Here is a 25,919-nt window from a genome sequence, read left to right as displayed (position 1 = left end):
GCTTTAGTGCCCTGAGGGTAGTAGGTGGTGGTCTGCGATTTCTGACTAGCCTCCCAAGCTCATCCCAGGCGTGTTCAATCGGGTTGAGATCAGGACTTCTTGATGGCCAAGCCATCACGCTGATACCGACCTCCTGAATATACTCTTGTTCGATATGAGCCGTGTGTGGCCGGGCATTATCATGCATCAGCATCGATCCATCACCCATATTTGCTAAATACGGCCCTGCATACTCATTGAGAATCTCTTGAGCATATCTTTGCCCAGTGAGGGTGCCATTTCCTATGGCTACTAGCTCTGTGCGACCTTCTGAAGATATGTTAGCCCATACATGTACACTGCCTCCACCGTATTGGACTCTTTCTGAGATGCAGGCTTGAAGGTATCGCTCACCAGGTCGCCTGTAAACACTTCGCCTTCCACCAGAAGTGTAAAGGGAGAATCGAGACTCATCTGCAAACAAAATTCTTGACCATTCTTCTTCATCCCACTGCATGTGTTCACGGGCGTATCGCAGTCTCGCTACTCGATGCTGTCTCTCGAGTTTTGGGCCACTCGCTGGTCTTCGGGGTTTCAAATTTGCTTCAGCAAGTCTTCTTCTCACTGTACTGTCACTAATGTAGTCCCTCCGGGTCTGAAGTAGCTGTTGCTGGACTTCAACTGCATTTTGGTGGCGATTTATTAACACAGTGGAAATAATATAACGATCTTCTTGGGAACTGGTACACCTGGGTCTGCCATTACGAGGTCTCCTCAGATGGTATCCAGTCTCTTCGTACCTTCGCTTTAGCTTCTGGACCGTTCGTACCGTCACACCCACCAATCTTGCAGTGCGACGCATACTGATGCCTAGTTCCAGAAAAGCCGTGATCCTAGCACATTCTTCAACTGAAAGAGGCATGATAAATAAATGTTATGTGCTTTTGAGCATAAATTTTTAAAACAAGACCCATCGATCTTGAAAAAAATTTAAAACAGAAAGAAAAATGTGAATAGTAAAATTGTAATTCGGAAACGTCCACTTTGAAAAAGGAATGGTTTTGTTTTTGAAGTTTTTTTTCAGCCAATTCTTAAAAGAAGTTTACCGACTATAAAGTTTTTATGTTCAAAATTAAATTCTCTTTGGAGTCCTTTTTATTTCGAAAGTATATCTTGTGAACTTAAAACGTTATCCCAATTTTAAAAGTGTGATACTTACTTTTGAAGGCCAGTGTATATGAAATGTGACTATCACTGACATAGCCCAAATGATTGCGAAAGTGAAGTGGCAGTGGGCAGGGCACATAGTACGACGGACAGATGGGCGGTGGGGCAGAAAAGTCCTCGAATGGCGACCACGTACTAGAACATGCAGTGTTGGTAGGCCCCCCACAAGATGGACCGAAGATCTGGTGAAGATCGCCGGAATACGTTGGATGAGGGCAGCGCAGGACCGATCGACGTGGAGATCTTTGGGGGAGGCCTTTGTCCGGCAGAGGACGTCTTCCGGCTGAAATGATGATATGAAATGTTAGCAAATTGTACTCTGCAGGATTTATAATGACAGTATTATTTCCCAACAAAAGCTATTTCATTTGTTATCTTTTTATTGTATTCTCTATCTTTTCATTTATTTTCTTTTTTACGTTTTCTATCACTAATTATACTAGAACTCCCACTATTAGCAATTTTATAAACTTTTAGTGTTATGATAATAGGTAGGCATAACAAAAAGTCATTATTTAATATAGTTAAGGTATGTTGTGTAATTTAAAACTGTATTGCTAAAATTTTGAGTTTTTACAACTATTAGTGTACCTGAATAAATAAACATCTTTGATTCATTGGTCGAGTGATTGAGCCTATAGAGCATTGAGCTCATCACTAACTAATAGGTTCTATCTAGTACATACTGTTGGGATGTTAAATTAATAAATTCCGAAGGTGTAGTGAACTACCTTCTGTTCCTAGTAAAAGTACAAACTGAAGCGATGAACAGAGCATAATAATGACTCTTATATTTCCTACAACTTAGATAATTCTTGAAACAACACCACACACAAGACTTACAATCTATTCTATTGTCGCGAAATTCATTACAATCTGTTTAATATTTTTCTTTACAGAATACCAGGCTGATGATGTTCACCAATTAATGCCAGAAATTCTCTCTCAGCATGCAGCCCAATTAGTTGATAACAATACGATAGAAGAAAACTCCACTGACCCTAAATATGATATCAAAGATGATGATCCTGATGAGAGGAGTGAAAAAGATCATCTGAATTATGGACACGTTGATGATACTAAATCGAAATATGCACCGAAATTCAAACATCCGCTAAAGATGTTCAACATGGAAATGAAACCGGCTGGAAGTTCAATTAGGTTCAAATGTGCCGCTGAAGGTAATATACACTTTTTGCTTAAGAAAAAATTAAACCATAAAAAAAAGATAACAGAAAAATAACAAATATTAAATGAAATAGCCTTAAAAATGTACTGTTACATTCATTCAGTTTTTCTTGAAGAAATTAAAAAAATATCATCATTCATCTCCTAATTAGCCCTTTCTGTATAATTTCAGTATATTAATATGAAAGAATGATATTTTATTAGTATTGTTATAATGTGAACACTTACAGAATACACAGAAACAAAAAGAAATAATTTCATGAACATCAAAAGATATATTTTCTAGAAAACATATTCGCTTGTAAACATAACACCGATATTATTACGAAGCTGCGAGCTTGAACAGCTGTAGATATAAATACTTTATTGCGTCGTAAACTTTACAGGTAACCCCATGCCAAACATAACGTGGTATAAAAATAATGGGACGCCGATATCCAGAAGTTACTTTAAGCCATCTTATGGAAAGTGGTCTATGGCTTTAGACGAACTTACAAAAGCTGATAATGGGAACTATACCTGCAAAGTTTGCAATGATCTAGGATGTGTTCAACACACTTATATTTTGCATATACAAGGTAAGCCTTTAACAGTTTGTTATTTTTAATTCATAACCAATAATAATATGTACCAAAAGTCCCGGGCTCCGTCCGAGCGCTCTTACCAACAGAGCCAACCGTCCGAGTGAAGCATTGACCGAAATTTTGGTATGTCTTGTTCAACTCGCGGGCTGTGGCTCCATCTACAAGATCTATTTTACAGTCGATAACCTGCTCAATAATTGCATATTAGGAAATTGATTTGAGATGTCGCTCTTGCAAATCTAAACAGTACAACAGTGCAAGAGCCTTTTATAATCAATAAGCAAGCAAATGTTTTCTATAGAAACAGTGGCAAAACTATGTCACTTAATAAGTTTATCATTGAATCCTACAACTGTGAATCTTCACATTAATTTATTACATCAACTAAAATTATATGAAAATAATGATGAACATTTGATGAATTTTTTGCTCACTAAGTAAACTTTACCGCCGAGCAATTATTTTTACAGAAATTATTTAAGACTATGAGAAGTTTTAAGGTATAAAGTTTAATTTAAAATATAATAATGCTTACATTTTGTAACTTAACGATTTGCGTTCTCGTAGAACGGTACCCTTCAAAGCCATACATCAAAGAGGGATATCCAGGAAATATCACAGTGCTTGTTAACGATACAGTACAGCTCATATGCCCACCAGTTTCTGATCTTGAACCATATTTGTACTGGATAAGACCATCTAATTACTCCATAAAAGACGGCGAGGTCGGACCAAGCGATGCGCCAATTCCAGTCGGAGAAGTTATAGAGGTCTTTGTTTTTGATATAGGTGGAGGTACTATTACTATCGGTGGGAGGTCAATACAAATTGACAGTGGCGGATTTACTAATAGTATTACCAGTTTGAGGAACGTAGAATTTAAAAGCGGGAATTTTTGGATTATCTTTCTAAGACAGATTGTACCTAAGCTCCATAAAGTCGCCCAGATTTCGCAATTTGATCATCCTTAAGTTTTTAAATAATATGTACATCAGTAATGGACAGCCTTAGACTAATCTACCAACCTGAATTGAAAGCAATAGCTGAAATTAATGATTCAACTTCACCCCTACTCCGTTACCGCCTAAAATTCAACATGCGATAATGGACGAAAGAATTGGATAAAATTGAAAATTTAAAGATAATCTTGCACATGAAAAGCAACATATAAACAGGCAGTAAATCTGTAAATCCGCCACTGCAGATCGTATTGTAGAACTATTATACTAAGAATCACAATAAACAGCCCATTAATTCACTTTCTTTAAGTTAACTCATTATTTCCTCACAATGAAAGTCCATCGAACATAGTACGGTAATTGGTGAAGGTCTCGGTGATGGTTCATGACAACACATTTGTTTTCCCAGGTTAAAGGTTAATCTAACTTTCTAGAATCCTTACTTGTATAGAAACTGATTGTGTATGGGTTTATTATCTCATAACTGTAAAATCTACGAATCTGATTATCTTCTATTTATCTATATATATTATAATGAAAATGGTCTTTGTTTGAGGCTCTTTCAAGCCTAAACCACTGATCGTATCGACATGAAACTACCACCATTCGATGCAAATTTATCTTAGATGGTTTTTGGCTACTTATTTTTTTATTGTATTTGTAATAAGATGAATAAAATTTAATTTATTTCCTTTGAAAAATTTGCCCAGTGAAGCGTAAGTTGATGTAAAAACAGATCGCTTCATTAGTTCTGCCGATACGAGTCACATGCTAGGTGTAAAATGCATTAATAATTAATAGGATGTATTTGTCCATAGAGCGTTTATACGCAAAGCCAGTGCTAACTCAAGCCGCTGTTAACCAGACGAAACTCGTTGGCCAAACAGCAAAGTTTAGCTGCGAATTCCTATCTGACTTACATCCTTCAGTTTATTGGATGTATTTCAACAAACACGAGAATGTCTATAATGAGTCCACAATTGACGCGTCGAGTAAAGAGTCCGTGGTTTATAAAGACGTTACTAAAATCGTTGTGGTGAGGGTTTGTTATTAACGTGTGGGCTTTATGTTGCTTGTTGGCATGCTTTAGCATGCTTTGGTCTTTGACGTCGTATCTCATATGTTTACAGATCATGCATGCCTTTATAACGCATTTAACATAGGCATTTTCTTATCGACTTCAAAATTGCAGTAATCAAAATTTTTCTTATATATGTATTTAATGAGGTTCTTTGTTAAAAGGAGAGATTTAACAGAATTAAAATGGATTTAAATAATATTTCTCTAAACGTATATTTAGAATAGATTTTTCTTTGCATAAGTTTGTATCATTGTAAATTGCGTGGAATGTATCTTCCGCATGAACTATTTTCAAACAATTGCCTCTTTAGTATCTTAAAACTAAATTTGCTTTTCTTTGCTTTTTGTATTAAATACAAAATAAAGCGCTCCCATTTATTATTGTAAATGTTATCCGTTTACTGTTTTTTTCTATTTCTTTCTTCTTAGTCTTAGCTTTCTATCTTATGTTAATTACAGTAATTTTTGAAATAAGCTACCCAAAACAAAATGGACTCTTATATTAATTTCCATGTTTTCATTGGTATTGTTGATGTTGCATGTTTTCTTACATTATTAATATATTTAGTGTCTTTAAACTATTATGTATTTACAGAGTGAAAATCCTGAAGACAAGCCAGAACAGTTAACAATATACAACGTGACGAAAGAGGACGAGGGTTGGTATGTGTGTGTGGCACTGAATACCCTGGGAAATACAACCGCTAAAGGATACCTTACTGTCGTTGACTGTAAGTTAGCTATAATAGAAATTGTTAATGTTCATGTTTTTATTGAAAATTTTAATCGTGCTTTCAATGATAGTTAAGCTCTAAATGATTTAATTATACATAAAGTTTTGAATGTTCGATATGATGGATGGTTTAATGAGTGACAAATGAACAAGAGCTATGAATGTTACAGTGTAAGTTTCAGCCTCAGGTGAAAGTAAACTTAATGTCAAAAATAAACTCATTAATTATCGCATGACATTTAGTTATGGTATTATTATTATCACTTTCCAATACTACATGTATTGTACAACTGCTTATTTTAATATTATTGGGAAATAAACCTTGTTCAGTTTATCTCCCAGGAGACTCAATTTTTGCGCGTTAACCGCATAAGAAATCATTTCTCGTATTACCGTTCTTTGACAAAAGTCCTGTAAATGCATCGCCTAGTATCGGAAAATCCGAAGGCAAGTAAATCCTATATTTATTTCCTCCTCTAGAAGTGCGTATTACCTACAGTATAAATGTAAGTGTATTTATACATAGACATCGATTTTTTATCTACGGCGTCTATCACGGGGAGCCTTCCGAAGAGCTGTTTGGCCATCTTGCCCTAGAATTCCATCTTCGTACAACACGCGACAAACTTGCATATCATCCCAACATTCACAACTGAACACTGCTGTTTTCAAGGAACTATCTTCCACTTAGAACAAAACTGTTGATTGTTATTGAACTGTTCCTTACCGGCTGGTTTTAAGACCATGCGTTTGTTTCTCCTCATTTGCCATAAAAGTCTATTCATATTCATACGTGACTATCATTGGAAAATAGTGCAGTGGATTCTCCTTCCCTTCTGCACCAGTCATTTCAGCTATATTTAGTCTTCAAGGCCGCTGTAGCGTCTTCCAACCGGTTTCCCAGTCAGGTGTATGGTTATACCGCCATTGACTCAGTCGCCATAGCCTCGTCTGTTGCCTAGCAGGGAGCACCACGGAGCGGTAACACGCCACTCCGCCGCCATCCGGCGCGTGCAGGTGAGGTTGACGATTGGGTCGGATAAGGTGTCAGTTCCGTTCTCCCCTTACTCCCCATGCCATAGAAAGATTTGTTGTTCAGGGAAGGGTCAACAGTTGTAGGTCAAGAGGACGCTCCCCTATGCGCTGGACAGACTAGATCAAAGCCCTAACCAATACTTCCCTCAACACATGTGCCAGAGAAACAACAGCCAGGATAACTGGCGTAGAATCATTCGTCATTCGACGTGACCACGACTGCTCTGTCAAGAGTAATCCGAATACAAATATTCAAATTCAAATAGTTTATTTCTCAAAAAAGGATAACCGCATCACTTTTTGAAGTCAAGAAAATATACAAATAATAGAATAATACAGTCCTACTGCTAAATTATTTACATTGCTTTAATCCCATGCACTTTTATCTGTTATATAATCTTTAATTGTATAATAAGCTTTTTTTAAAAGTTTCTGTTTAACAAATATTTTAACTTTTTTAATTTTAGTTTGCAAATTTCTTCAGGGATTTTATTATAAAAACGGACACATAGTCCTCTGAATGATTTGTCTATTTTCGTTAGCCTTGTGTGAATCAGAGCAAGATTATGTTTGTTTCTAGTGTTGCAGTTATGAATGTCACTGTTTTTTTTAAAACGATCTATATTTTTATGCACAAATATTAGGTTTTCAAATATGTTTTGACATGGTACTGTTAATATGTTGATCTCCTTAAATTTATCTCTCAACGAATGTCTACTGGACAGATTGTAGATTGCTCGAACAGCTCTTTTCTACAGCACAAAAATCGTTTGAATATCACTAACGTGTCCCCACAGTAATATACCGTAAGACATAACAGTATGGAAATAACTAAAATATACGACACGTGCCGTGCCTTCGTTTGTGATCTGGCGAATTTTTCTTACAGCAAATGCGTCTATTCGCCAAACCAGTTATATGTCGACGCCATTGGAGTTTTGCGTCTAAAGTAATACCCAAAAAAACTGTGGTGTCTACAAGTTCCAAGTACTCCCCGTTCACAAGTACATTTGAATTCACCTGACTGACATTTGGGGTTATGAATTTAATACATTTAGTTTTCTTACTATTCAAAAGCAAATTATTAGCATTGAACCAATGAACAATTTTGGACAAAGCATTGTTTACATCATCCAAGACTGATTCACGTCTTTTAATCTTAAATAAAAGGGATGTGTCATCAGCGAATAGAACAATTTCATGATTATCCTTAACAACATATGGCAAATCATTTATATAGATCAAGAATAGAAATGGACCAATAATTGAACCCCGTGGGACACCCATTTTTATGGTTGATCCAGGGGCGCGCTTTCCATTTATATCAACAGTCTGAATTCTATTTTCTAAATAAGAACTAATAAGTGTCAGCGCATTGTTTCTGATGCCATAGTGTTGTAATTTCTTGATAAGAGTCTCGTGTTGGACGCAATCGAATGCCTTAGATAGATCACAAAAAACACCGAGCGCATCCATTGAATCCTCCCAGGCATCATAGATATGATGATTAAGCTCAACACCCGCATCAGTTGTTGAGCGACCTTTCGTAACAAAGAAGAAGAAGCCATAAAAGTTATAATATCGAAACACAATTTTTAGCATATCCAGTACCGGAAGCATTGGACCACGGTAAACACACGCTACTGACCAACATCTTAACAGCGGTGCTAGGTGCGATGTTCTTCGTGGCAGCAATCATTGTGGTGATGATCTTCAAGAAGCTGAAGCAAGAGAAGTTGAAGAAGCAACTTGCCTTGGAAACGGCGAGAGCTGTGATCGTGACACATTGGACGAAGAAGGTCACGGTTGAGAAGCCACAGTTGAATGGATCGCCAACTACGACTGGGGAAGCTTTGGTGAGTTCTCAATAACATTAGTTAAACGTAAATAAAACAAAAATATAGAATTAGCAAAAGGTATTGGAGATATCTAACTCAATAACTCTTGTATGAGCCTAAAGGTCGTTTGGAGAATTCGAGATGCAGAAATGTATTTTTTTCGGTGAAGTACTATATTAGTATATATTACTTTACAAGAGGTACAAGAAATAATTAAGACTTTTATTATAAAATCATTTATGTAGATGTTAAAGAACTAATTCCCTTTAAGAAGCCATTGAAGATACGATTTGGCGGTCACTTTTACTACAAGAACCCAGAAAATGTTTAAAACAAATGTATTACGAAATTCAAAAGAATTGTTTAAAAAACGTTTGTGTGGTAAAGGTTACTATAACATAAATGACTTTCTTAATGATACCACAGATTTGGAATGGAAAACAATAAGTTTAATTGTACGATATTACATTGTAACCTTTTTTTTTTCATGCAAAAAAGTTTCCTGCTACCGTTCTTCTCAGGCAAGAGGCATTCTTTTTCGAATGGTTCTTGACTTTTAATAAGTGATATCATATCCTATCTTGAATAATAATATTTGAATTTGATGTATTTGTAACATTTTTAGTTGATGCCAGTTGTAAAGATTGAGAAGCAGAAATTATCTCAAGTGCAGAACCACTCTGACTCTATGATGATGTCAGAATACGAGCTTCCAGTGGACATAGACTGGGAAGTACCGCGCGATTCGCTCACTGTGGGAAAGATTCTTGGGGAGGGTGAATTTGGCAAAGTCGTGAAAGCTGATTGCGTTGGTATACTAAAACCTGGAATGCAATCTATTGTAGCGGTTAAGATGTTGAAAGGTGAGAGATTCAAAATCAAAAATCAAAATCACTTTATTCTTGCATGTTTTGGTCCATCAGGTTTGCAATTTCACAAATATCAATTATTATTCTAGTACTTGTAATATTTCAGTAGATATATTATTTTTATTTTAATTGTGTATCAAAATAATTAGTTTAAGCAACAGTTGATTTCTGGTGACGTCTTCTAAAACTCGATAGTAGCCAAATAAATTATCATAACACATCATTGTATTAAAATCTAGGCACTCAATCTTTTATTCTAAGGGTTGTATACGGTTCTGTACATTAGATAACTACAATGTACTTTAATGATTGATTAAATATTCATTTCTTATTCATACGTATATTATTATAGTTTTACAATTTTAAATCAGTCCTCCATGGCTGCGCGACAAATGCTCCACGATGGCCATTCCACTTACAATCTCCAGGTCGCATCTCCACCGGCCAAACCTAGGGCACTCGAGACGAGGTGCAATGCGCTTTCATCTGTGCAACCTATGCATATCACATATGCACACTGGGCTATCCTTTTAAAGCGTAATTTCAAACATTAGAAAACTAAAAACTAATAATTTCAGAGGGCCACACTGATGCTGAAATGATGGCGCTGGTGTCAGAGATGGAGATGATGAAAATGATTGGGAAACATGTGAATATCATCAACTTGTTGGGTTGTTGCACTCAGGATGGACCACTGTACGTCATTGTAGAGTACGCGCCTAACGGAAACCTGAGAGAGTTCTTGAGAAATCATCGGCCTGGTAACAGGTGAGTTTTTGCGAAGTGTTTATATAATAAACTTGTCAAATCTTAAAGAGCTTACTAGCTGATACCCGCGACTTCGTCCGCATGCACACATGATAAAGCACGTAGTACTTATAAAAATCATTAGTTCTTAACTTAAAACTTTATTAACTTTATATTAAATGAAAATTTATAAATCTACATTAATATAATCTGATAGATAGTTAACAACTGTATCTAATCTACCAACTGTAGCTAGCTAAAATTAAGATTATTTTATCCCACCTGAGAAAGTTGGAAAGATATAAGAATTCTAAATTAATTATTCATTTGAAACTATGCTTTCTATTTGATTTCTGAACGACGGGGGACACATCAAAGGAAAAACAAAATAGTTCTTTATATTCAATTCCGAGCATTTTCATATTTATTCACCTTTTAAACCTCTGGACTTTCACAAATAATCCAAGACCAAAATTAGCCAAATCGCTCCAGCCGCTCTTGAGTTTTAGCGAGACTAACGAATAGCAATTCATTTGTATATATAAAGATTAATATGACTTGTATAGTATTGCGAAAACTATGTCGACTTAAACTAAATCATAAAATGTTTTTATGATTTTATTTTAAAGAACTCTATATTAGAATGATGATTGATGACAATGATGTCGCAGAGTGGCGAAGTGAAAGGTCGGGATGCTAAGTTCAAGATTTATATTTGTAGAATAAATAATTGGTAGCTATCGGAGCGTTCTGTCCCTATAGCGGCGGAAGCAGTACTTACCAGTTACCAGGACTTCACTTAATATCTTTTTATTTTGCACATTTTTGCAGTTTCTGATAAAGTTATAACCCTGATAAGGTTATCCTCCGGGATAACGACGGGAGGGAGGTGGTAGATTATGTAGGACTCACGTAAAAACACAACCTGAGGTTGGCTTTGGGCAAGTGACCTCGAAGGCGACCTTCTCTTAGGGAAAGAAAGATGGGCTAACATGGGTCACAGGCCGATATATGTTGTACCCTACAACAAATAATAACGTGATCTACCGGACCCGTGGCGTAACTAATGGGTGGTGTTACAACTCCCTAGTATAATATATAAAGAAAATTCATCAGTACCATGCCAGCCAGCTACAATCTTCAATTATCAAATTTAACAATTTTTTTTCAGATACGAATCTCCGACAGAAGACTTGAAGGAAAAGAAAACATTAACGCAAAAGGATTTAGTGTCCTTCTCATACCAAGTTGCAAGAGGAATGGAGTATTTAGCTTCCAGACGGGTACGTTAAGCACTTACTGATTTACTTGGTAGTGGATAAAAAATATGCCTTGCGTATCTCAAATCTAAATATATTGCGTTTTCATTGTATTCAATGGACAAACTAGGATTATTCTTTTTTTACACGCTTTTTATTAGCTAAGTCATAAATCCTTCTACTCCACAGCTGAATATCTAAGTGATCGAACAGCCTGGGACTAGATTATGATCATTTTACAGCAGTAGCAATGACAGTGCAATATTGTATATTTTATGAATGCTGGGAGAGTTTCTTTCGCCGCTTCTTCTTTCCGAAGCGGTGATAGAGTTAGAAATGCCATCAAAAAGAATTCTAAAGAAATCAATTTTGAGAAAATAAATGCCTTTTATGCCTTTTAGATCAGTCTGAGCAAAGTCTAAGTAGTCTCTATAGATCTAATTCTATCTCTCTTTAATCTTGTCTTATTAAATCCAGTGTATTCATCGCGACCTGGCCGCCCGTAATGTGCTGGTATCGGATGACTGCGTGCTCAAAATAGCTGACTTCGGCCTCGCGAAGGATGTCCACAGCAATGACTACTACCGGAAGAAGACAGAGGGTCGGCTGCCAGTTCGGTGGATGGCGCCGGAATCGCTTTACCATAAGGTGTTCACCACGCAAACTGACGTGTTAGTATTCAAGTTTTATTTTTTCATTCAATTGGGAATTATAATAATATAATTATTATAATATTGCCCCACTTACATTAAAATCTAGCCTTAACTTAGACTAATAAGTAATTCTACTTTAGCTTAAACTGTTAGATACATTAAACTAAGAATGTGCCCATTAACACATTTCTTAATATCTCTATTAAGGGGAATTCACATTATTCATGTGTCTTTTATAATATCACTAGTTTTATATTGTATTACATTAATTCACTAGCACTACACTTACTCAGAAGGATTTGTTCGTCTTACTTTTCTTACAATATCTGTGTTGTCAAGCAGCTGGATAGCCTCGACATTCACGTGATGGTAAAGTCTATGTTTGTCTTTAGTACATGTATGCTAAGATGCTCACGAAGCAGCAAAAAAGTGCTTGTGCGCACGCGAGAAGTTATTTGGCGTAACCAAAAAAAATATATATTTTTTTTTAATTCCTCGTGCTGTTTTACGTTTGTAGAAGTACGATTTATATTTTAACACATAATCTATTAAATATACAACGAATGTATATATATTATACCGCATAATTTAGTTAAATAAGGTTTATTCAAATATCATTTATTTTATTTTTTTTAATAATTAGAAAAAATATGTTTATTTTTATTTTACAACTTTACAGCAATGATTTATAACGTCTAGATAGTCTTTTCTTGTTAGACAACCGATAAAAACAGGCCAGAAATATTAGTTTAGTGACAAGCTACGTCTTACACTCGCGGTATGTGACACTGTGTTAGTGTGCATAAATTGCTCAAAATAGAGGTTAGTTCTAAACTCTATTTTTTTCGACGTTTTCACAGTTGTCATAGTCTATCTAGATGTATAATTAAATGATCGTTCGTTCATTGTTGTGAAGAAGTGAATTGATTGTTGTCTACTGAAGTAGACAAATTAGTTACAAGAGGCTTGGTACCTGAAGTATAATACAAATGGTCTAGTTGGCCAGCTAACGTCAGGATGTCAACTTCTACATTATACAATTTAGACTTATAAGTCAGCGGTATATTGTTGGATAGTTCAGTGCATTGTTTTGTGCTTATAGATGGTCGTTTGGAGTATTGCTGTGGGAGATAATGACGCTTGGAGGTACACCATATCCCACGGTTCCTGGACAGTATATGTACCAGCACCTGAGCGCTGGACACCGAATGGAGAAACCGCCATGCTGCAGCCTTGAAATGTAAGTAGTTTATTATACAGGTATTTTATATTTATGTAGAATAGTAATTCATGTAAAATAAACAACTAGGCTCAAAATAACGCACAAAAATTGTCAGAAGCAAAACTCTACCTTCGGGTTTCAACCGCGCTTTGAATACAACGCCACGCAATGTCAAAGTTCAGTGAAAAACTGTTCAAATAACAGCATATCCAAACTTAAAATGTATGAATTTGTGTAGTATTTCACTTTTCAGGTAAATGTCCCTTTAAATTAACAAAATTGTGTAACTTGACGTTTTTATCTTTTTACTTTTTTTATTACATTTCATTCTACAAAATACATCTCCGACGAAATGTGCGAAAGAGACAGACGTCTCTCTTATGCATGACGATGTTTAATAGGCGATTGGTAGTCTATTTGTTAATATATAAAAATATCATAGAGCAGGGGTGCTCAAACGGTCGATCGGGATCGACAGGTGGATCGCGAGTGCTTTTTGAGTCGATCTCGTGAAAAAAATCCGGTATAATAAACTAAAATCGGTAATTACGTACCATCTTATGAAAGTATGCTCAAGACATGCAGTGTCACGCTTCAACATCCAAAGTCACTATTTAGTTAGGTTTAGAACTTTAGAACGCGTTTGTTTTGTAAGAACCAATAAACTCGCAATTTTGAATAATAATTATGAGTTTTTTCATTGACAAAGTAAGTTACTTTGAAAATGAGTTTAGAGTTAACCTGTATTTTGAGCAATACACCCACACTACCACAAAGTGAGATACAAATCGCTAGTGTAAGACGTAGCTTGTCACGCACACTTAAGTATAAAGCGTGGCTTGTTTTTATCGGTTGTCTAACAGCAAAAGACTCTGTCTAGACGTATAAACTACCAAAGCTTTTATACTTGTTTAAAATGATGTGTTTATTTTCAGCTATATGTTAATGCGCGAATGCTGGTCTTTTTCTCCAAACGATAGACCGTCATTCACTGAACTTGTAGAAGACCTAGATAAAATATTAACAGTGACGGCGAACCAAGAGTATCTGGACCTTGGCCTCCCGCAGTTGGACACCCCACCTTCTAGTTACGACGGCTCTGGTGACGAAAGTGACAGTGAATTCCCTTTTATAAAATAGCAAGATTGAACGTGTATCAAACTTTTGCTTTTCCCGCCAATTTCTTCTATTGTCTCTGAGCTGACATACGAACTGTGTAGTTGAATAATATTGACAGTGACATACACGTAGAAGAATACTTTGACATTTCGATGGTGCGTTTATTGCGTCTCTTGTGGCGCGAAAACTGTTTGAATAATTATTAATTAATTATTATGTCATATGTAAGTTGGCGTGTGGTATTTAAACGAAGTAGTTGTCAATAGTAATTAATGATTAATGGTCTGAAAATGTATATTTTAATACTTCAACCAATAATGCTTGATTCATACATAATAACGGGTTAAAACGCCAGAAAAGCCCTCGCATAGGCGCCATTTTACATTTGACATGGCTTGAATTTTTAGCGATAGCTAACAGCCTAGCGAAACTCTATATGAAAAAAGTGATTTAACTCAATTGTATGAAACGTGCAGTCATTGATAGATTGACAGATGACGGCTATAATCTTGTAAAAAATGGAGATAGCCGAAATCAACTACGCTTTGAGCAACTGTTCGCTTTCAAACTTAGCCGGATTATACTTCGTCGTCAATCGCCATACTGTAATTACTACCATTTCAAACTTATGTCAAATGACTGCACGTTTCATACTAAACTTTTCAATTTTTACTCAGGCAGTCCTGCCTCTTATTACGTCGTATTTATATCCTCTTTGATAACTAATTTATTTGAATGGTATTCTAAAACTAGTTAGTATAAATATGCCTTATGGAATCTCAGTATTAAAACATGTTTAATTTTTTTTTCTAATAGATACTTTTTACCAGAGCGTTTGAATAGCATTTTTAATTTCAAACATTAATTGATTATTAACATACTTTTTTATTTATCTTATAATAATTAAAAAAAGAACCGTTTACCTTTTTAAATGCTTTAGGACTGAATTTCTCTTTTAGATGTTATCCATTATTTAGATCTATATATTAATAATTTATTATAATCACAAAGTTTCGACATCATATTGGTGTAAATAATTAGAGTAGGTATGAGAATTTGTAAATATGAATTTATTCACTATCAAATAATAAATAAGATTTTTTTTTAAATGGTATTGATAACTATATTATTATGTTACATCTAGTCTATTTCATAATATTATTTATACAATAACGAATGCATTTTGTTCACCAAATTTTTTGTACTTAACTAGTTCTAAGACTTATTAAGCTTTGCAATATTATATACCTAATGTTATATGAAAATTAGTGATTACGAATATTACGCACTATTTTGCTTATATTAAGTGGAATTTCTGTTATTGTGAACTTATTAGCTTAGATCATTTAAATACGTCTATCTAGATAGACTGTGACAGTGTGTGAAAACGTCAAACAAAATAGAGGTTAACTGTTGACCTCTATTTTAAAGTGACATACAAATTGCGAGTGTTAGACGTAGCTTGTCACGCACATTAAAGTTATAAACCTGGCCTGTTTTCATCGGTTGTCTTGCAGCATGAGGCTCTATCTAGGCGTATTAATTATCTAAGCTTATTAGACGTTTAGTGTAAATATATGTGGAAAGAGAATTAAAAAAAAAAACAATCAAAAGGGTAAAAAAGTAATTCCATACTAATCCCACACTTGAATAAGTCCAACCCATTTACGCAAGTTGAAAATCTATTATCAATTTTGTTTTCAACTTTAAAGAACAATTGTTTTAAAAATATCACGAGGACATGATATTTTTTCTGTCGAAGTAGTGCTATAATTAATATTATGTAAATTTAAATTGTAATAACTAAATACAATTTATCCACACCAATCTTTACAAACGTTTATAATAAATAATTAATAATTTGTTTTCGAATATTTTATTTTATGACTAAGTTCTCTTTAAGGTGTAAATGTTAATGAATTATCTAAGTATTTTATAAACTTTTCTCTTTGAGTAACTCGTGTGAATGAATATTTTATAGACGTTAATTTATATATTGGTAAAAAGATTTCAATATAATAATTAAATAAATATTTTTTTCTGCGTCAGTAAATGAAATCATGACTATATAATTGTATTAATTTCAATGTGTCCCCTTTAAAGTGACTGTGAAAGCTGTGAACACGTCATAAAATAGCGGCGAATTGTAAGCCTCTATTTTTAAAAACGGACGCACACTAACCATAAGTGATGACGTATCGTGATTGTAAGACGCAGTTTATCATGCACTCTAAAATAGTAAACCTGGCCTGATATCATCCGTTGCCTAACAGCACGAGTCTCTATCTAGACGTGTAAATTATCTTAGACTATGGCATTATCTTGTGAAGAGTATTTTCAATGCTTATTTTTTAAACTTAATTTCGAACAACTCTCTAAATTCTGCACGAGTTACTTTCTTGTATGTGTATATTAGTTGAATTGTATTATGATTGGTATATTAAGTTAAGTTATGTTGTAGGATGTATGTGAACTGTGAATAAATTGTGAATTCGGATGAATTTTTAGTTTTATTTTTGAATTTAAGATAAGACGCAAAAAAGACCCAAAGATCTAATGAAAGAGTGCTGCTTGTGGTGCCAAGTCCACATGTTATATATAGTTAATGATTCATTGTATTTCTTGAATGCAGTTACTTATTGTGACAGTTATCACGACCATCATGTTCACGAAGTATCCTTACACAAATAATGAATTCAAGCTCTAAAGGTAAATGCATCAAATCCTACTAATATTATAATTAATGTGAAAGTTTGTATGTCTGGATGTATGTTTGAACTTCTTTAACGCAAAATCTACTGTATAGATTTTGATGAAACTTTACAATAATATAGCTTACACACCGGAATAGCAAATAGGCTATAATTTATAAAACTATAGTGTGAATTATACAAAATATAAAAGAAGTGTGATTGTTACTAATGAATACAACTAGCGCCATCTCTTATCAACTAGCAAGCACAAGATCAATACAATTTATATGGCAAAACAACGTTTGCCGGGTCAGCTAGTATACGATAATTTATATTTATACAGTTGATTCTTTATTACTTTTTGTGACATAATTAATATTATTTAAACACGATTCATATATTAGACGCAGAACCTTAAAAAAATATATTTTTATGTATATTACAGCCATTGTAAAATACTCTATTTGATTGAAAAGAGTGGCCGTTGAGTTTCTTGTATGTTCTTCTCAGGAGCTCAACTTTTAACGAACTTATGGTACTTAAATTCAGTGATTTAAAAGAAATATTTATGATTCAAAAGAGCCTAGTTTAAGCCTAATTGAATAAAGTTTATATGACTTCGACTTTGAAAAGAAACTGCTTTGAATAGATTCTCTATTCAAAGCAAAGCTAAGTCATATTGCTGAAGGACCATTGTAAGTATAATATTTTCCTTTATAATGATGAATTTAATTATTTTCAAATTGAATCAAAATAAATTAAATTGAATCGTTGAAAACTTCAATTCACTGTTTTACCACAGAGTAGTGATGAATACTTTACACGCAACATGACATGACATTCAAAGAGAAACCAAATTAATTGTGATTGAAAATTATCACCGATGTTAAAAAAAAGTATCAACTTGCTTACGAGAATTTTGCGCAAATGCAATAAGAAATATAGTATTTTCATCAAGAGCTGCTGTTGGCCTCTACCGCCGACTTCACAGCTGCCAGCAGTGATAACAATCTGCAACATTAAATTTTGGGTATGATCCGATATGCACTGGGAGCACTGCACTGTGTAGAAAAATTCGTTCCGTTATGGACTGGCAGTATACTGCCGCAGTACCCTAGGGAAATATATGACGTCATAAAACGCCGCCATATTCTACTGTGAGCACTGGCGTTTTCGAGGTAAGGTACTCGCAGTACTTTGATCACGTGATCAGTCAAAACCGCTCGAGTGCCTAACGTTTTATAAGCAATAGTTACCTACAATTTTATCCCAAATATTTTTAATTTGATAGTACTCCAACAACAGTTTTTTTTTAATGAACTAGAAAACTTTAAATACACTCATTTGAATGCTGCATCAAAAATGCAGTAATGCCGACAGTATACGGGATTGCGTTCCGTTTTAAATAGTAACCAGTTTAACTGGCTTTAAAGGGACGGCTTCACAGTATACTAAAATGACGTCACACTGTACAGTGGTCGCAGTGCATATCAGAACATACCTACCCTCTATTTTGGCCAATAACAATTAATAGTTAATACAGAATTTACGAGTATTTATAGGTTCATTTGCATTCATAGTGCCAAGTGTGAAAGTCGAAAGAGCGGCATCTAGTGAAAGTAGAGGAAAACATCACAGACGTCATACTAATCGTAGTTCACTTTACGAGATCGAATTTATAGGTAAAAAAAACTCACATATTTTTGCGCTGGGAATGCAAAAGTGTACAAGTCGTGCATATCTACCTACTGAAGGCGACACCGTTGATAATAATGTTAATGTCAGCTTTATTTACGATATCAAAACCAAATTACTTACGTAAACAAAACGTTTGGCAACCTGGAGAATGTATCATTTTTCACAATCTCCACTTTTATAAACTCACGATACAAGAATAAATTCAGTGTTATTATTAAAGATAAAGTCTACACAGATATTGTTGTATTGGCTCTAAGTCTGTCTAACGGTAATGGTGTTAATAATCAGAATTGATGAGCCTTCAACGAGTTCTGCTAAAGTCTTATAAGCAACCCGGCAGTAAAACTTGATTCTTCAAGCGAAAACTAAGACTCTGATGTAGTGTAGAGACCCAAAAAATGCGAAATTAAAGCTCAAATGAAGGTCTATCTTAAAGAAAAACGAGCGTCTCTCGATAACAACCTTCTCGACTGGTGGAAAACTAAATTAAAATACGACAATTTGCTGTAAAATCGGGTTGGCAAATATCTGAGCGCTCCACCGGCTAGTGTGCGTTCCGAATGAGCAAATGTTTTGAGGATCTGGCTTTATATTATTATGTTTAAGAGCTCCTTAGAAAATCGCCTCATGGGCGAGGCAGGAATAGTACTTTTTCTGAAATGTAATATGCGTCTTTTGAACTTTGACTATTAAATACTATTACTGTATATATAAGTATAGTGTTTGTTTACTGTTCTAATATATTTTAATTTTCCTATTATAAGTAATAAAAATAATAACTTAAGTTGATTAAAGTTTTTGTATGTTATTTCCATGCATTCGCTTTCGCATTCGAATTCGTATATTGAAAATCGCATTCGCGAATGTGAAAAATGTTGCATTTACATTCGTAATATCACTGAAACAAGTATTCTTAAGATTTGTTGATACAGCGCCATCTCTTCAATTTGGAAAATACTAACTAGATGTATCATCAGTTTTGTTCTACATTTAACGCCAATCATGGGTTATTATAATAACCAAATAGATGTCACTTTTGAAAAGTTGAATTAAATTGGCTGTTTAATTACCATACATTAAATTAGTATACGCTAGTATAATAAATTTAAGATATTTACACCGTATGATATAGCCTAAACAGATGGTGATGATGACCAAATTCAATAGAATGCCGCATTGTCTATCGAACAAAAGTATTATTATTATTACCGTCTGGAACGCACCGTGTACAACGCCAGACCACTTGGTGCGAGGCGCCTACCGGACGGTCCGATGGTCCGGCCGTACCAAATCCGACCATGTGTTTTGGCTATTAGTGTTACCATAGAGTAGGAATGGATACTTATTCCTTACATATTAAGTGTTACTCTGGGGGAGGATAGACTATCGATGGATTTAATACTGATTTATATAAAATGAACGTAGTGCTTAAATTCTCTTTGATATAAAAGCCAAAAATTTATTAGATTTGTAAAGTCACAAGATTTGACAAGTGCACATTCTCTTGCAACACCAGAGCAATCATGTACGAGCGTTGTCTGCCTTCAAAAAAAGCGCGTACACCTTCTAAGGAAGGTGTATGCGCTTTTTTTGTACACCTTCTAAGGAAGGTGTACGCGCTTTTTTTGAAGGCACCCATGTCGTATCGGCCTGGAAATACCGCACAAAGAAGCTCATTCCACAGCTTTGTAGTACGTGGAGGAAAGCTCCTTAAAAACCGCACTGTATAGGACCGCCACAAATCCAGATGGTGGGGATGATATCCTAACTTGCGGCGTGTCGTGCGAAGGTGGAATTCGGCGAAAGGAATCAGGTTAAACAGCTCATCGGAATACTCCCCGTAATAAATGCGGTAGAAGACACACAATGAAGCGACGTTTCTACGAAACGCCAAGTGATCCAGCCGTTCACAGAGCACTGGGTCCCCGACAATTCCAGCTTCTCAGCGTTGCACGCGGTCATATGGATGTGCGCGAGACCAGAGATGACAGCAATACTCCATGTTTAGCCGGACCTGCGCTTTGTAGAGCGCTAGAATGTGGGCTGGCTTGAAGTATGCCGCTCTATTAACGACGCCCAGCTTCTTCGAAGCCAATTTGGCTTTGCCCTCCAGATGGCCACGGAATTGGCTTTCGCTCAAGATTTCGAGACCCAGTATTCCGATACTAGGCGAGGTTTTAAAGGAAGCGTTGTCGAAAAGCGGTGATACGACAAATGGTTTTTTTTTGTGGTAAACGCGCAAACCTGAGTCTTCTTCGTCGTCTTGAGGTTAAATTTGGACAAGGTTAAATTTACCCCATTCCGCGACCTTCTCAAGAGAAGACTCGTTAGAAGACACAAGTTTGTGCCGGCACTGGTCGACGATTTTCCGAGAGACCTGCATGGCCCGTGTATGCGGCATCACCAGTGCTGTCGTCTGCATAGCAATGTATGTTGGACGTGAACAACATATCATTAAAATGCCGAAGAAACAGCGTGGGCGATATCACAGAGCCTTGGGGTACTCCAGAGTTCACCTACTTCGGGTTTGAGCAATAACCGTCGACAACAACCTGTATGGTGCGCCCAGTGAGGAAGCTGGAGGTCCACTTGCATAAACTCTCGGGAAGCCTAAATAATGAAAGTTTAGAGAGGACCGCCTTGTGCCATACACGATCAAAGGCCTTCGCTATATCCAGACTAACTGCCTTCCCCCTTGCTTTCAATAGCCGCCGCAGAGATACCTACGTTCTGATTTGTTTTCTTTTTTACCGAAAGAGAAGTCAAACTGTCTCTTTTACACGACGTCACACACAAGCAAAAATACCTAATAAATCTTCATTTACACCAGTTAGCTAAGTACACTTCCTACTTTATACGTAGGAAGGTACCTACTTATTACTCATTTAACATTTAGAGAAAGGCTGAAAGCAATTTAATGTCAAAAAAAATAGTATTTTTTATCAGAAACAGCTGGATGTATCTATTTGAATCCGGTTATCTTTGATGTATTGTGTACAGCTTGAACTTTAATTCTGTTTTATGCCATTCGGGTTACGATAAAAAAAAGGTTAAATTGGATTTGCACAGTTACCTAGTAAGTGAAAATCCTATCTTGACTTATTTTGGAGTATTTAGAAAACCCTTATTTTGCCGTGCAATAAAAATTATTAACAAATTCCAATTTTAATGTCAGATTGTCATGTTTGTGAAATCTATGTGGGAGCGTTTGCGGGTTCCCTACTCATTTATAATGATATCTATATATTAAACATATAAAAATAGAGGTGTGTGTGTGTAGTGGCCTCTTGCACCCTTGGGCCTGGGACCCTATTCTTTTTATGCCCGGAGAAGCACAGGGCAAATCATGAAGTGGTACCTAATAACAAGTATTTAATTTCGGTTTGAAAGTGGACGCAGCAAGCGAAATTACTGAGCTGCATCTGATGTCCAAAACTGACAAGGACAATTATTATTGCGTATCCAATCAGAGTTTTGAGTTCAATCAAGAATCAGATGCACGTCTCGTAATTTTTTCTCAAAAAAAGGAAGAATAACAAAAGCACACAGTATCTTGCACCATGGTCTGCGTCAAAATTTTGTGTTTGAAATAATACCTACATTTGTAACGAAATGCTTCTTTAATTATGTTATCTTAAGTAACACAATTAAAAATAATGTCAAAGATTACTATTATTGCAATTGATAATAATGAATAAAATATGTTGACCTCGACTTAAAAATTAGTGAAATAAAGCCAGGGTCTTAATAAACCAAACGTCCTAGATCATTTATGATGTACGGTATTTTACTATGGGGTCATGCTGCTGACATTGATATAGTGTTTGCTCTGGAAAAGAGAGCTGTTCCTGCTATATTCGTTCGTGATATATCAGCTTGGTTATAGACAGTCTCTCAAAGTAAAATTTAAAGAAATAAATATTATGACTGTTCATTGTCAGTGCATTTATGAAAATTTAATATACGTTCACAAAAATCGTCACCTTTTTGCTCTTAATAGTGATTTTCATTATTAGAACACTAGAAATAAGGGATTGCTTGTAACTAATTCTAGTAGGCTTCATAAGATACATAATAGCTTTAAGGGTAAATGTATACACTTCTATAATAAAGTCCCAGTTAATGTTCAGGCATTATCTATAAATAAATTTAAATGTTTTATAAAAAAATGGCTCTGACGTAAATCCAATTACTCCACAGCTGAATATCTAAATGATCGGACAGCCTGGGACTAGATTGTGATAATTTTATAGCGATAGAAATGACTGTACAATATTGTATATATATTTATTGAAAAGAGCGCAAAAAAAGAATGCTGGGAGAGTTCCTTGCGCCGCTTCTTCTCTCTCAGAGCGCCATTTGTTTCCGAAGCGGTAGTAGTATCTAGTATATTAGAAATGACATCAAAAAGAATTCTAAAGGTATCAATTTTGAGAAAATAAATGCCTTTTATGACAGCTGTGAAAACGTCGAAAAAATTGACTTTAGAACTAATCTCTATTTTGAGCACTTCACGCATACTAACACAAAGTGTCAAACAAATCGCAAATGTAAGATACGTTTTACACTCGCTTGTCACGCACACTAAACTAATATTCCTGGCCTGTTTTTATCGGTTGTCTAACAGCAAGAGACAACATAATAAATATTATACTAGGACTCACTGAGCCCAAATTCAAGAAATATGTTAAAGCTTCTTTGACAAAGAAGGCTTAGGTACTGTATTCTGATACAGTATAATATTATACAGAGGATAATAGAATTGTTCTTGAGTGGTTCTGTGCAGGCCACCTAAAATAGTACTGGTCCGATTTGAATAAATCTTTCAGTTTTGTGTAGTCCATTTATCGAGGAAGGCTATAGGCTATGTTTTTTTTTTCAAAATTAGGGACACAAGGTGTAAAATCGAAAACCTATTTTTGCGTGCGCTGCAAAAACTATTGACAATAGAACAAAATGATGTACAGGCTATAATATAGGCAATATTTTATTACTTATAAAACTATCGCGTGAATTATACTTTATATGGCAAAACAACGTTTGCCGGGTCAGCTAGTTATGTTAGTAAAATTACAGTTTATCTAAGTATTATGTTAAAATTAAGTCCAATACAAAACAACAGCATTTACTTCTTATAAATTTTAGTACATTTATTTATAAATATTGTAAACCCATCTGCACCAATGTCCAAGTCTGGTATTTTATTTAGGTACCTACTCATTATATTCTCTTGCCATTCGCTCGATTGGAGAATTTTAACTCTGGAGTTGTATTTACTTTCATTAGTGCAAAAATTGGACGTTGGCTTCGAGGGGCACTTCGAGGTAAATTAATACACAATTTCGTCAGCAAGTCTGGGCTATCAATTAAGTTGTGAAACAGTTTATGTAAGAATTTCTTATTAGTTCTTCTCCCCGTGTCAAAGCCCCCTTACAAACTGATGTAGCTTCATGATGTTCAGTGTTGTTGCAATATGTTATATTAATGTTACTCGCTATGACATGTGATTATATTATACTAGCTGTGAATACACACTTCGCTGGGTTACTAATCTATCACAATTTAATCATATACTTCACCAGTGGGAGTCTCGACTTTCTTTTCGGATTTCGGAGGCTTTCACTAGCAACGACGCCCTTCAGACCGACACACATAGGGTTGCCAACTATAATGTTATCAACAGTATTATACTGTTTTTCACTAAATTATACTTTTTACTGTTGAACAAAAATAAAGCATACAAAATACTGTTTTCAGCATGCAAACACATTACCTGTTATACTTACTCGCTCACACTTTGTTTTATTTAGTCAGAGGGCGCTCACTGCTGCACAGCTGCAGCGTAGCCACAAACAAATCACACCGAGTTTCTGAACGAATCTGTCAATGTCAAATATTCAAGACTGTCAGTGACAGACATGCGAGTGTATGCGTTCTGGTTCTCATTCTCAGGGTATATAACCTTTTTTTATGTGGACCGTGTATTACCTCAATTATTTTTAAATTTAGTTATAATTGTGGTGAGGCGTATGAAGTTTTTAAACAAGATTAAATTAGTAAGTTGTGCGAGAAGATCAAAAATCTATGTATTTAAAACAATAAATAAATAAAATACTGTTCATTTTTCTAAAATACTGTTTAATAGTCTTCAGAGACCTGAATATACTTTATTTCTTGTAAAAAATGTTGGCAACCCTAGACACACAGTAATGCTTCCACATTTCTGCTTCACAGCAGAATAAGGCGCCATTGTTGTACCCATAATTTAGCCGGCATACGGTGCAAAGGAGCATCTCACTGGTAAAACTGGTGCTAACCAACTTTGCACCAACATGACTATATTTTATAAATAGCATTAATATTCCGAGAAATTCTGACATCTGAAAATAATCATCAAATACATACGGGCACTTGTTGGTATGTCACCACGCAAATAATATTCTCTTGTCACACAAGAGGAATCACAAGAGAGTTGTCAATCTTCCAATAAACGTACAATTAATTCAAAACCGAATAGAATAGTGCATAGGTATCATATAGGCAATTAGGCAGTGCCTACCTCGTTATGGACCTAAATCAATTTTGTGTTAAAGATAATTTACTTTATTTTGGTTCCCTTATATTATATCCAAAGTTCTTTTGAACACCTACTCATCATTTTTTCCTTTCTGATACTAAATACCTACGGAAGTCGGTAAGGAATCTCCACATTGCATATTCCAATGCTCAACTAGAGCTAGTTAGCCCTGTTAACGGTTAGGTAGTAACGACGAAACGACACTATATCTACTACCAAATAGTACATAATAGTACTAGTACTACTACTACATAAATCGGTAATATTTGCTCTGAAAATTCACGTGGCCTCAATGTTAATCACATGCCAAGCGGAAATATCTAAAAATACTTCTTTAAATTGTATATACAGAACGTTAAAATAATGTCAAGGCGATAATACAGTGCTGTGTTTTGGCCTATTAAATCTACCAGGAGATACCTAATAAAGATTTGCGGTTATATTAAAGAAAAGTTTTGA

The 25,919-nt window shown here is 35.2% G+C and overlaps 1 protein-coding gene across 2 annotated transcripts in view; it reads left to right on the top strand.

Annotated features, from left to right (window-relative positions):
* LOC126971707 (fibroblast growth factor receptor homolog 1-like) overlaps positions 1-16,993 on the top strand; it is a 113,434-nt gene extending 96,441 nt beyond the window's left edge. The window contains exons 5-15 of one of the 2 annotated variants that reach the window (XM_050818108.1): positions 2,106-2,387; positions 2,781-2,972; positions 4,756-4,973; positions 5,613-5,748; positions 8,385-8,641; positions 9,249-9,486; positions 10,071-10,260; positions 11,411-11,522; positions 11,976-12,169; positions 13,254-13,391; positions 14,309-16,993. In XM_050818108.1, the coding sequence (XP_050674065.1) occupies positions 2,106-2,387; positions 2,781-2,972; positions 4,756-4,973; positions 5,613-5,748; positions 8,385-8,641; positions 9,249-9,486; positions 10,071-10,260; positions 11,411-11,522; positions 11,976-12,169; positions 13,254-13,391; positions 14,309-14,513 (2,162 nt within the window). In that variant the 3' untranslated portion in view covers positions 14,514-16,993. Of the gene's footprint in view, positions 1-2,105; positions 2,388-2,780; positions 2,973-3,545; positions 3,749-4,755; positions 4,974-5,612; positions 5,749-8,384; positions 8,642-9,248; positions 9,487-10,070; positions 10,261-11,410; positions 11,523-11,975; positions 12,170-13,253; positions 13,392-14,308 lie in introns of both variants that reach the window. The other variant, XM_050818109.1, reaches the window with a different exon arrangement.
* The last annotated feature ends 8,926 nt before the right edge of the window (positions 16,994-25,919 follow it).

Source organism: Leptidea sinapis, chromosome 2, assembly GCF_905404315.1.
Source record: "Leptidea sinapis chromosome 2, ilLepSina1.1, whole genome shotgun sequence".
NCBI lineage: Eukaryota > Metazoa > Arthropoda > Insecta > Lepidoptera > Pieridae > Leptidea > Leptidea sinapis.
This window is presented reverse-complemented; position numbering and strand designations above follow the sequence as displayed.